We start from the raw sequence: 13,916 nt of genomic DNA, 5'->3' as shown, positions 1-13,916 counted from the left end.
ATGACATGCAGGACCATCCAAGATGGATAGGTCCTAGTCAGGAGTTCTGAAAAAAATGTGGTTCACTGGAAGAGGGAATGGTAAACAACTCCAGTATTCTTGCCATGAGAACACCATGAACAGTATGAAAAGGCAAAAAGATAGGACACCAGAAGATGAGTCCTAAGGTCAGAAGGTGTTCAATATGCTACTGGAGAAGAGTGGAGGGAAATAACAGCTCCAGAAAGAATGAAGCATCTGAGCCAAAGTGCAAACAATGATCAGTTGTGGATGAATGTTAGGTCCATGAATCAAGGTAAATTGGAAGTGGTCAAATAGGAGATGGCAAGAGTGAACATCAGCATCTTAGAAGTGAGTAAACTAAAATGGATGGTGGTGGTGGTTTAGTTGCTAAGTCATGTCTGACTCTTGTGAACTCCCTGGACTGTAGCCTCCTAGGCTCCTCTGTCCATGGGATTCTCCAGGCAATACTGGAGTGGGTTGCCATTTCCTTTTCCAGGGGATTTTCCTGACCCAGGAGTCGAACCCAGGTCTCCTACACTGCAGGCAGATTCTTTACCAACTAAGCTATGAGGGAAGCCCAAAATGGATGGGAATGGGCACATTTAATTCAGATGACCATTATATCTACTACTGTGAACAAAAATCCATTAGAAGAAATGGAGTAGCCCTCAGAGTCAACAAGAATCTGAAATGTAGTACTTGGATGCAATCTCAAAAGTGACAGAATGAGATTGGTTTGTTTCCAAGGCAAACCATTAAACATCACAGTAATCCAAGTCTATGCTCCAACTATCAATGCCAAAGAAGCTGAAGTTACCTGGTTCTATGAAGACCCAAAACATCTTCTAGAACTAATATTAAAAAAAAGATGCCCTTTTCATCATGTGTGTGAAGTCGCTCAGTCGTGTCCGACTCTTTGCGACCCCATGGACTGTAGCCCGCCAGGATCCTCTGTCCATGGTATTCTCCAGGCAAGAATACTGGAGTGGGTTGCCATTTCCTTCTCCAGGGGATCTTCCCAACCCAGTGATCTAACCCGGGTCTCCTGCATTGCAGGCAGACACTTTATCCTCTGAGCCACCAGGGTCATAACAAACACCCTCTTCCAACAACCCAAGAGATGACTCTACATATGGACATCACCAGATGGTCAATATTGAAATCGGATTGATTATATTTTTTGCAGCTGAGGATGGAGAAGCTCCACACAGGCAGCAAAAACAAGACCTGAAGCCGACTGTGGTGCAGATCATAATCTTCTTATGGTAAAACTCAGGCTTAAACTGAGAAAGTACGGAAAGCCACTAGGCAATTCAGGTATGACCTAAATAAGATTCCTTATGATTATAGAGTGGAGGTGACAAATAAGGGGTTAGATCTGGTAGACAGAGTGCCTGAAGAACTATGGACAGAGGTTCCTAACATTGTACAGGAGTCATTGACCAAAACCATCTCCAAGAAAAAGAAATGCAAGAAGTCAAAATGATTGTCTGAAGAGGCTTTACAAATAGCTGAGGAAAGAAGAAAAGTGAAAGGCAAGGGAGAAAGGGAAAAATATACTCAACTGAATGCAGGGTTCCATAGTATAGCAAGAAGAGATAAGAAGGCCTTCTTAAATGAACAATGCAAAGAAATAGAAGCAAACAATAGAATGGGAAAGACTAGATATTTCCTTAAGAAAACGGGAGATATCAAAAAAATATATCGTGTAAAAATGGACACAATAAAGGACTGAAACAGTAAAGACCTAATAGAAGCAGAAGAGATTAAGAAGTGGTGGCAAGAATACACAGAACTATATTAAAAAGTTCTTAATGACCCAGGTAACCACAATGGTGTGATCACTCACCTAGGGCCAGACATCCTGGAGTGTGAAGTCAAGTGGGCCTTAGCTTCCTAAGCATTACTACAAGCAACGCTAGTGGACATGGTGGAATCCCAGCTGAGCTATTGAAAATCCTAAAAGATGCTGCTGCAAATTAGGAAAACTCAGCAGTGATCACAGGACTGGAAAATGTTAGTTTTCATTTCAATCCCAAAGAAAGGCAGTGCCAAAGAATGTTCAAACTACTGCACAATTGTACTCATTTCACATGCTAGCATAATAGTGCTCAAAATCCTTCAAGCTAGCCTTCAACAGTACATGAACCAATAATTTCCACATGAACAAGCTGGGTCTCCAAGAGGCGAGGAACCAGAGATCAAATTGGCAAAATCTGTTCGATCACAGAGAAAGCAAAGGTATTCCAGACAAACATCTACTTCTGTTTCATCAACTACGTGGAAGCCTTTGAATGTAGCAATCACAACAAACTGTGGAAAATTCTTAAAGAGATGGGAACATCAGACCATCTTACCTGTCTCCTGAGAAATCTGTATGGGGGGCGTGAAGCAACAGTTAAAACTGGACATGGAGCAACGGACTGGTTCCAGATTGGGAAAGGCGTACGACAAGGCTGTATATTGTCACCCTGCTTCTTTAACTTATATGCAGACTACATCATTGGTAAAGACCCTGATGCTGGGAAAGATTGAAGGCAGGAGGAGAAGGGGATGACAGAGGATGAGATGGTTGGATTTCATCACCAACTTGATGGACATGAATTTGAGCAAGCTCCGGGAGTTGGTGATAGACAGGGAAGCCTGGTGTGCTGCAGTCCATGGGGTCACAAAGAGTTGGACACAACTGAATTACTGAACTGACTAACTGACTGACAGACATCATTCAAAATGCTGGGCTGGATGAACCACAAGCTGGAATTTAGATTGCCCAGAGAAATATCAACAACTTTAGATATGCAGGTGATACCACTCTAATGGCAGAAAGTGAAGAGGAACTAGAGAGCTTCTTGATGAGGGTGAAGGAGGAGAGAGAAAATGCCAGCTTAAAACTCAACATTCAAGAAACTAAGATCATGGCATCCGGTCCCATTACTTCTTGCAAATAGAAAATGAAAAAGTGGAAGCACTTACATGTTTTATTTTCTTGGGCTCCAAAATCACTGTAGACGGTGACTGCAGCCATGAAATTTAAAAAGCCTTATTCCTTGGAAGGAAAGCTATGATAAACCAAGACAGTCTATTAGAAAACAGAGATATCACCTTGCCAACAAAGGTCCATGTAGTGAAAGCTGTGGTTTTTCCAGTAGTCATGCATGGATACGAGAGTTGGACCATAAAGAAGGTTGAGCACTGAAGCACTGATGCTTTTGAACTGTGGTGCTAAAGAAGATTCTTGAGTCTCTTGGACTGCAAGATGATGAAACCAGTCAATCTAAAGGAAGTCAACCCAGAATATTTATTGGAAGGGCTGATGTTGAAGCTGAAACCCAATACTTTGGCCACCTGATGAGAAGAACTGACTCATTCAAAAAGACTCTGATGCTGGGAAAGATTGAAGGTAAAAGGAGAAGGGGGTGGCAGAGGATGAGATGGTTGGATGGCATCACCAACTCAATGGACATGAGTTTGAGCAAATTCTGGGACATAGTTAAGAGCAGTGGAGCCTGGCATGCTGCATGCAGCTTGCCATGAGGTGGCAAGTCATTCACGACCTAAAAGCTGAACAACAACATAAGGGAAACCTTAAAAAGTTAAAACATACTCTAAATTCCAGGATTATTTCAGGGCAACACCTTGAAAGTCAGAACAAAATCTACTTTGTCCTTTAATACATTTTTGATACTTTCCCCTCTGATAACAAAACATTAGAATGGAAAAAATACAGTAATGGTAACTGTGAAATGATCTGCTGAAACTAAAAAATATTAACTTGTTTTAACTAAAAATTCTTTAATATCTAGCTAAGGTTAATTAAGGGAGATAGCTGATAAAGAGCTGATATTTAAACTCAGGACATTCATTAACTAGCTTTTCTAACTTGGACAAGTTATTTTGAGCTGTTTACACTTCAATATTTTTATTTGTACAACAAATAATACCCAATGTATGTTGTTCTATTTATTTTTTGGAGTTCTAGTAAGTAATGTATATAAAATTTTTGAAAAATAAAACATAGCATCTATTAATATGAGGCATTATTTTTAATAGATTGGTAACATATGTAACTAAGATATTTGTTCAATACTTGTTATGTAGTGGTAATGAAAGAGACAGAAAAGACAGAATACACTTTCTACCCTCACCAAAGTTACAATCAGTTAGGGGTAAAAACTCGGAGAAGGCAATGGCAACCCACTCCAATACTCTTGCCTGGAGAATCCCATGGACGGAGGAGCCTGGTAGGCTGCAGTCCATGGGGTCGCAGGGAGTCAGACACAACTGAGTGACTTCACTTCCACTTTTCACTTTCATGCATTGGAGAAGGCAATGGCAACCTACTCCAGTACTCTTGCCTGGAGAATCCCAGGGACAGCAGAGCCTGGTGGGCTGCCGTCCATGGAGTTGCACAGAGTCGGACACGACTGAAGCGACTTAGCAGCAGCAGCAGGGGTAAAAACTATTATTGTAAATAACAATAAAGTATAGTATCATAAAAGCTACAAGGAACTTACTCTGGGAGTTTCCAGCGCTAAGAGGTAACTTCAGCCTGGGACAACTAAAGATTTCATCACAAGGTTACACTTCAGGAAAATTTCTTGAAAAATTACTATAATTTCAACATATCTAGATTGGTGAGAATAGAGAATAGGGACATTTCAAATGTAAGAGTATCATGCACAAAGACATAGTTGTGGAAAATGAGGGGCTATATTTAAAGAACAACAGTTTACATTTTGGCTGAAACATAGAACACTAAAAGAGGAGTTCCCGGAAACAAGGTCCCTTGAGAGCCAAATAATTGGAGGGCTTTGAAAGTCAGACTAAGAAATTCATAGACACTGAGTATCACTGAAGTTTTATTGAGTAGTAGAGTGATATGAGGTGTTTATAGATAATTTAAGTAACTAAAATATTCTTAGGTGCAATAGAGTTTGTGAAGATTTTAAAATAATTTTATTCAGAGATATATACATCCAAGCTGAAGTCTATGCTAAGGAGAAATGGGTAAATACTATGCTTGAAGATAAAAATATTTCCTTGGAGAGTTCTAAATGTATTTTCATATGTGGATGAGTACTGAACAGTAGAAGTAGCTTTTATGAAACAATCTCAGGGCACATAACTGATATGCTAAACCAATTACAAGGTCATTGAGTAAGATTCAGTAAATAAAAACATTTCCCTTAAATATACAGGAGAGGTAGAAAGAATATTCCTATAAGCAGTGTAATTAACAGCTCTAAGTTAATTTGGTTAAAGGAAGAATCACAACAATATTCCAGGGAAATTACATGACAAATCAGAATGACAAACCCTTCAACAATATTTGGCATATTAAATAATGATAAATATTTGTCCAAAGGGAAAAAAAAGTTTTAACCAAATATAAACAAGTCAAATCCAGATGCTTAATAAGATCCAAGAACTAAAATAGAAAACTGATTGCCTTATTAAATAACTTTCTTATATTTCTGTGTTGTTCATGTTTTTAAAGAGGCAATTTGTGCCATGCTGTGGAGCAATGAGGCTGGTGCACCACAACTACTGAGCCCACACTCTAGATGCCACACACCGCAACTAGAGAAAGCCTGAACACAGCACTGAAGACCCAGCACAGTCAAAAAATGAATAAATAAATAATTTTTTTAAATTTTTCTCTCAAAAAGTAAGGTTCTGGGGAAATTATATAAAAGATAGATAGTCAGCCCTCCGTATCCATGGCTTCTGCATCTGCAAATTCAACCAACAGAGGACTGAAAATATTAGGAAAATAAAAATCTGGAAAGCTTCAAAAAGCAAAACTTGAATTTGATGTGTTCTGACTACTATTTATACAGCATTTATATTGTATTTACAGATCTAAAGACGATTTAAAATACATGGAATGCTATGCATAGGTTATATGTAAATATTAGGCCATTTTATATAAGATATTTGAGCATCTGTGGATTTTGGTATCTGGAGTGGGGATCCAGGTACCAATCCCATTTGGATAACAAAGGGTGACTGTATATACATATATAAATAAAAATACTTCATTTCACTTTTTAAAGAAGATTCATGAATTTAATTCTTCTACTGAAATAGTCTTTCTAAACATATACTTTGAAAGTTCATGGCTTCATATTCTGTTTCATTCCTATGTGTCCATTAAAGCTGATCAGGTACATTGGCAGCAGTTTGATGGCACACCTGCACCACCATGAATTTCTTTGAATGTGATGATTTTAGATATATTTCTATATTTAAATGAGCAGCTTGAATGTATGTATGTATGTATGTATATATACATATACATATACATATATATATATATATATCTGCAGTGTCCAGTAGAACTCTCTGCAGTGGTGGAAATACCTTATATCTTTGCTGTACAGATAGTAGTCATTAGCCACCTGTGGCTGTTGAGCACTTAAACGTGGCTATTGTGACTGAGGAACTGAATAATTAGTTTTAATTTTAATTAACTTAAATGTGAAAAGAAAAGAAAGAAAGTGAATTCACTGTCTTGTCCGACTCTTTGTGACCCCCATGGACTGTAGCCTACGAGGCTCCTCAGTCCATGGACATTTTCCAGGCAAGAGTACTGGTTGCCATTTCCTTCTCCATGGTATTTCCTGACCCATGGATCAAACCAGGGTTTCGAGCATTGAAGGCATACGCTTTACCATCTGAGCCACCAGGGAAGCTCATATTCATGATAGACTATTCATATATTATTTAATTTATTATCATATTTTATCTGTGCAGCTAGTGGTTTCTGTTGGCTATATTTTTATAAATCAATAATATGAATGGAAAGAATTATAAAGTGATAACTCTGTGCTGGACACCTTCACATGTTATCTCATTTGATACTCATTACAACTCTGCTTGCTTCCCTGGTGGCTCAGATGGTAAAGCGCCTGTCTGCAATGCAGGAGACCTGGGTTTGATCCCTGAGTTGGGAAGATCCCTGGGTTGGGAAGCTACTTATTTGTAGCTCTCCCTGAGACATTACACATAGATTCACTTGTACAGCCATTTTCTCCACACAATGTTCTCTGTGACTGATCTTTAGGATCCACAAAATATAAACATCTTTAGTCAATACCTATTGGTTTTCATTTTCCTATTGATAGGTCCTATCAAATAGTTCAAGACTTTGGTGCAATGCATAAAGGAGAGACAGCAAGACTGTTGGGATGAGAATTAAATAATAAAAATTACATACATAGTACAGGACTTTGTTTGCTAAATATTTGGAAACTTGTTGAACACAACTCTTTCATGTTGCCTAATTTGAATTTTAAAACTTTACTTATAATTAATAAGTAATACACTGTTCCAAGAAAAAAAACCATGGGAGCCTTATAGGTGCTTCTGTCAGTTTTTTTTTTTTAATTTAATTTTTTAATATAAATTTATTTATTTTAATTGGAGGTTAATTACTTTACAATATTGTATTGGTTTTGCCATACATCAACATGAATCTGCCACAGGTATACACATGTTCCCCATCCTGAACCCCCACTCCTTCCTCCCTCCCCGTACCATCCCTCTGGGTCGTCTCAGTGCACCAGCCCCAAGCATCCAGTATCATGCATCGAACCTGGACTGGCGATTCGTTTCATATATGACTATGAGAATCACTGACTGTAATAATGGTGACTGAACAGTTTCAAAAGAAGTAGTATCTTTAAAAACCACCTGACATTTATGCTGACAGAATTTCCCAAGGCAAACTGTCATTTGAATAAATTGTCTGAATAGTATGGGAGATGCTTTACCTAGAACCTTTTAAAGCCAGCAACATGGTTAAACACCTGTCTTAGGTTATTGTTGAGATGCTGTTCTGAACTTTGTACAGAAAGAAACAGATTAAGTTGTAATGATCTCTGTTTAGATGAAACAAACACTTCCTCAATTTAGGATAAAATTTGTGATTCTGTTCCCATGTAAAGAAAGCTATAGAATGCAAGGGTAATGGAATTCCTTCCCCTCACAGCTTCCCTCCAAGGAAACTCTGACACTCAAGAGACCCATTCTTGGATTCTTTCTCTTTTACTGAAGGAAATACTAGGAGAGAAAATAAAGTATCCAGTCACTTTGCAGTGCATGTTTTTTTGTTTTTAAGAATTAGAAATGTATATGTTCCATTGGAAGTCAAAAAGGGATGGCTATTAAGATGGCTTCTGTTGTGAAGAAAATGTTGGCTCAAATATACATGTTTAGAAAGGTTTTCACTTTGAAATAGGCTTTAAGAGCATGGCAAATCTTGCAGTTATTTTACCAAGAATTGTCAAGAAAAAAAAATTTGAATCACAACAGTTAAAAGTTCACCTCCCTCCCCATTTCCCCCACCACCTTCACACACACACACACACACACACAATTATAGCTTGTTAGTGCTATTGACTGAAAACAGGCCCAGCAATTTATCAGACTTCCCTTATACAAAAGACAGTTGGCAAGGGCATTTTCACCTAGCAATTAGTTGTACTCAATTTCTATCAGATCAGATCAGATCAGATCAGTCGCTCAGTCGTGTCTGACTCTTTGCGACCCCATGAATCGCAGCACGCCAGGCCTCCCTGTCCATCACCAACTCCCGGAGTTCACTGAGACTCACGTCCATCGAGTCAGTGATGCCATCCAGCCATCTCACCTCTGTTGTCCCCTTCTCCTCTTGCCCCCAATCCCTCCCAGCATCAGAGTCTTTGCCAATGAGTCAACTCTTCGCATGAGGTGGCCAAAGTATTGCACTCAATTTGTATAGCTTCATTTAATTATAAGCACAAAAGGAATGACCAAAGCTGAAAACTCAGGGCTCTTTATCCTATGACCTCATTCCTTTTTCAGGCAACCTACTTCCCTGAACAATCATTCACTTTAGTGACCACGCCTTTGAACAACAATTTATCAAAACAACACACCCATCCCCACAGAAGAGGAACATTTTCTGATAGTGTATAGAAATCCTGGCATAGTAAAGGAGCTATCCACAATCTTTGTTACCAAAGAAAAAGAAAAAAAAAAATCATGTAAACAAAGAAAAGCCCAAGCTGAATAATTCTGAGAGCAGAGATCATTCATAAACTCATATTCTTCCCCAGGTTGCTTTCTGGAGTTAAATTTTGTTCCAAGCTTAAAATTTAAATGAATGGTCATCCATATAACACAATTTCTAAGAGGTCTTTTCTTGCATCAGAACATTTTATTCAGTAAAATATTGATGGCTAAAGCACAAAATAATATTTTAAAATGAAATATAGACATACAGAACACCTACAGACTAGATCATGTATGCATGCATGGATTCTAAGTTGCTTCTGTCTTGTTTGACTCTTTGTGACCCTATGGATTGTAGCCGGCCAGGCTTCTTTGTCCATGAGATTCTCCAGGCAAGAGTACCGGAGTGGGTTGCCATGCCCTCCTCCAGGGGATCTTCCCAACTCAGGGATCAAACCCACATCTGTTATGTCTCTTGCATTGGCAGCAGGTTCTTTACCACTAGCACCACCTAGGAAGCCCCCAGATCATGTTTTTCTGTCCTCAATAATGACTCTCCCTAAATAAGCAAATGGGTATTTAGATAATCATGGTGCTTCCTACATAACAGGCACTTAATAAATATGTGCTCAATGAATGATGGGTATTAAAAATATTTTATTTTGATCAATTTCTCTGTCATAACAGAACTGTTCTGTATGCATGGAAAATATCTTGAACATCGTAAAAAGCTAAAATTAATGAAAGAGAAACATTTATGTCCAACGTGTATTAACATCAATGCTGTTCATTTGAGGCAGTATTTCATTTTGAATTAATGATGGGTGTTTAACATTCAGGCCTTTTAAAAGGTTGAGACAAAAGGTTTTTGTTCTCTTTAGTTTCATGTATTTTCTAGAACTCCATTTATTTATAAGACTACATTCAGTTCTAAAATTCACCTATGACCTTGATTATATCTGCTTCTGATTCTTCCAGTTCATATGAATAAACTTAGTAATTTTAATTCTATCATCAATTTAGATAATTTCACCTGCAACTGGTTTCTATGTTCAATTTTTTCTGAGAAACATTCTATCAGTCAGACAAAATAATACTGAGAGAATCATAAAATATATCTGATCAATTGTAGATAAGAAACAAACATTATATTTGGAGAAATTTAAAATATGTTTATGTCTATAAACACTATTTTAGTTCATAAGAAAGCAATAAAGGAAAAACGTGTGCTAAAAAGCCAGAAATAGAAAATATTAAAGTCTTGCACAAAGCATTTGTTTAAATCTAAAATGTCTACTACACAAACTAAAAAAGAAAAGCAGCGCAATATCATTTCAGTTTCTCAAAGGGATCATATTTTACTACTGGCAATGATATATATTTTTAATCTTATGAATTCTTTTAATATCATCCAAACACAAAAATGCTAAAAACAATTAAAGTAAAAGTTTAATTGAATTCATGATAACCAACCCATTTTCCTAGCTGCCATGGTCACAAACTCAAGCATCAGAATAATTGCTATATACCAACTCAAAATGTCTTTGAAACATGGCATATTAAGGAGAGTATTTAAAAAAATAAAGCTAAATGAAAAAGGTATTAAGTAATGTGTACTTCTTTCTTGTGCTAGGCATGGTATATAATAAAGCTGCTACCACATCTTACCCATTTCATTAACATGAAGGTAATTTCAGGTCAATTTTAGATCTTACCTTATACAATGCCATCCTGTCACTAAACAGGAAGAAAGTAAATAAAATAATAGTTTCTTAGTCACATTCTTTGTGACAGGTATCTTAAAGCTTTCTTGCCAAATTATCTTTTAGAAGATTTATGAATGCCCTTTGATATGTAACTCAGCTTGAAATTTTACCTCCCTCTTCCTCACCCAGCCCTTTTCTTTCTTGTCAACTATAAATAACTTCAGACTTCACCCTCTATTCCAATCTCTTTTCTCAGTTTCTGTGGTGATACTTTCTGTCCTTAAGGCTCTTTGTAAATTCCTTTGGGGAACTACATTTCAGGATGGAGCTAGTTCTATGAGGATCACTTAGCAAATATCTGGTAGAAAGAAGGTGATTCTTGTAAAAAGCTCAACCAGCGTGGGCCAGGTTTATTTAAAAGGAAAGTTAAACTATGAAGTATACAATAAAGTGTGACCCTAAAAGCTGTTCTGTGGTCAATGTTTATAACTTGCCAAATTTCAGCTTTAATTTTTTTTCCTATTTATTTTTCTTTTACTAGGAAGTTGATAAGATGTTAATAATAACGTCAGGGTAATTTTAGCATACCCATGATAGTGGCAACTTGCTGTTTCCAACTTTTGCATTGTTTTGAGGCTACTCAGGAATATAGGTGACAGCTACTATGTTGTTCATTAACATCCTAATGCTTAATATTTGAATGCACATTTGCATTATTATTATCACAAAATAATAGTTTTGACTTTTTCTTCCCTTTGACTTCAATGCAGGTGGCATTTTTCTCAAATAGGTAATTATTGCCAGTAAATGCTTGGGTTTTTCTTCTTAATTTCCCCCTCAATTTAAGCTAGGAGTGAAGTAAAACAGTAAAATTGTGGCCCTTATAGTTGTTCATTTACCTATATCTTTAAAAACTTCTTTTTAAAAGAGCTTTATTATATCCCTTATACATGTTGTTTCATATACAACTTAAAATTGTTGTTTTGGGGAAAATAATCCATATTATTTCAAATCAGCATAAGGATATCATTCTGATGGTTACTTTTTGAGCTGTACTTTTTGATACAGTATTACTTGTACTTTTTGATACAGTACTACTTATATCTTGAAGCATAATTTCAGTTTGGACAGAAGTTTCCAGAAAGCTTTAAGACATGAAACTTTAATGTAAAGACAGTCAAAGATGAAAACAGACATAGAGCTGTTATTTTTATATTGTCTTGCAATGTTCTTTCACATTCATTGGCAAGATTATTAGCACAGATATTAAACTAACCCCTTTTAAAACAAATTTATTTTATTTTAAAGGGTGTCTTAGACTTCCACTATTTTTAGCTTTCATATAACAACTGCTTATATCGTGCCTTCCTCAATTCTATATTCACTTTCAATATTCCTTCTACTAAGACATAAATTATCCACCTTGACTATACAAGAACCAGTGTGTCATTTTCAGAAGACTAAACACATATAACAATTCAAATAGACATTTGTGCCTGTCACTTATCCTGGAGCAGTATACTATTTGCTAAACACAAATAACTGCGTGTCACTCCATACATACCATTTTCCCTGCGTCACCATATTTGATTTTTTAAAAAAGCTGTTTACTTTTGATATGAAGTGAAGCAGTGAGAACTCATTTTATAAAAAGTTGAGGATTGCTTTATGGTAGGAGTAAAAGAATACCTCAGATTAGATATTCCAATCTAATTCCACAAAAATGAATCATCCTATATTCTAGTTAGATTGTGAAAATCATTGGAACTGATAAACAAATGGTTACAAGCATTAGTAAACTGATAAACAAATGGCTACAGCACTAGAAAAGGACAGCCAGGAGATGGAATTTGGATGACCTTATATTGAATATAAAAGTGCAATCCAAGAGATAATATTCTGTAGAACAGAGCCAGAGAAGCAGGAAGAGAATAAACGAGTTCAAGATTTCCCCCTCTTTGACATAGCTGCCTTTGTGGTACCTGGGAATGGTCGCTCCAAACCAAGCTTTGGTAGGAGGAGGCAGTTTTGAGAGGGGAGAGCACTTCTCCTGAGCCGACAGGGTCCAAAGTCTGAACCACCTTGTTCATGGGCCCACTGTAAGTCCTCACTCGCTGGTACACTATATTTTTTTCTGGAGGCTGCTGAGCTTGGCTTGACTGACGGTAGCAGTGGTAATGCTGGGGCTGGCATGGCAGCACCTCTGGGGACTGCTGAGTCCCACAGCTGCTGCTGCTCATCTCACTCGAATAGCTTGAGCTCATCATCTTCTCAGTGGTCTGCAAGGTAATCCCCAGATGCTCTCCCTAAGGAATAAACAAAGAAAGATCATGAAAGAAAGGGGCAGGAAAGCAGACAAGAAGGTACATGTTGAAACCTTTTATTAACCACCGCGGCCTATTCTGGTGCCAACAAGAGACTAGAGTTACCTGAGCAGCAGCAGAAGCAGGTCCGGCAGCTGCAGAGGAGGCAGCAGAGTAGTCGAGTGCAAAAGCAAAGTGGAGGCACCCCAGTGAGATTGTTCCAGGAAATAGTACTGCCACGCCCCTGAAGGGCGGAATCACCAGGCAGGTTTACCTGCCGGGAGAGGCCCTGCTTTGCTATGGAGATAGCTACAAGGCGGCTCAGTAGGCTAAGGAAGTCTAGGAAGAGCAGGAATGTGGAATTTCAGGGCTAAAGTCAGAGCTTCCAAATTCCACTGTCTTGGAAATTCACTTGAACTGTAAATAGGTAAAGACATGCCCATGCCAAAATTTACTACAGAAAAAAAGTCACAAAAGTCACATGAAGGTAACTTTCCCATGGTTCTTAACCTTAGGAAAGGTAATTTACAAGCACGAATATTACCATTTCAGAGTCTCAGACCAAAATAAGGGATATTAGCATAGGCACCACACTAGTTTTCCCAGATAAATTTGCATTCTTTGTAAAACCCAGCTGGTAACTGCAGTTAAGGGGAATTGCTGTGGGGTCTCCTTCTAGCAACTCTCTAATTTTGGACCTGTTTAATTTGCCCCAGGCCTCATGTGGCTTTCTAATTTAAATTGAGGAAGATTTGTCTAAATGATGAGATCCATTAAGAAAAATCTAACCAGTCCATAAATGCTTTGCATTTTTGCACTTATATATTGTATTGCATTTTTACAAAGAACTGTATCCTGATTTAATGCTTTTTAAATATCTAGTTCTTAAGGGACCTGCAAGTCTTAA

At 37.5% G+C, this 13,916-nt stretch overlaps 1 protein-coding gene across 2 annotated transcripts in view; it reads right to left on the bottom strand.

The window, feature by feature from the left end:
- Positions 1-13,190, bottom strand: part of POF1B (POF1B actin binding protein) — a 100,516-nt gene extending 87,326 nt beyond the window's left edge. For both annotated transcript variants that reach the window (XM_070365704.1, XM_005904963.3), the window contains exons 1-2: positions 13,136-13,190; positions 12,689-13,012 (exon numbers count right to left, since the gene is read on the bottom strand). In XM_070365704.1, coding sequence (XP_070221805.1) covers positions 12,689-12,973 — 285 coding nt within the window. In that variant the 5' untranslated portion in view covers positions 12,974-13,012; positions 13,136-13,190. The remainder of the gene's footprint in view (positions 1-12,688; positions 13,013-13,135) is intronic.
- Between the last annotated feature and the right edge of the window lie 726 nt (positions 13,191-13,916).

This window comes from Bos mutus, chromosome X (assembly GCF_027580195.1).
Source record: "Bos mutus isolate GX-2022 chromosome X, NWIPB_WYAK_1.1, whole genome shotgun sequence".
In the NCBI taxonomy this organism is placed as follows: domain Eukaryota; kingdom Metazoa; phylum Chordata; class Mammalia; order Artiodactyla; family Bovidae; genus Bos; species Bos mutus.
This window is presented reverse-complemented; position numbering and strand designations above follow the sequence as displayed.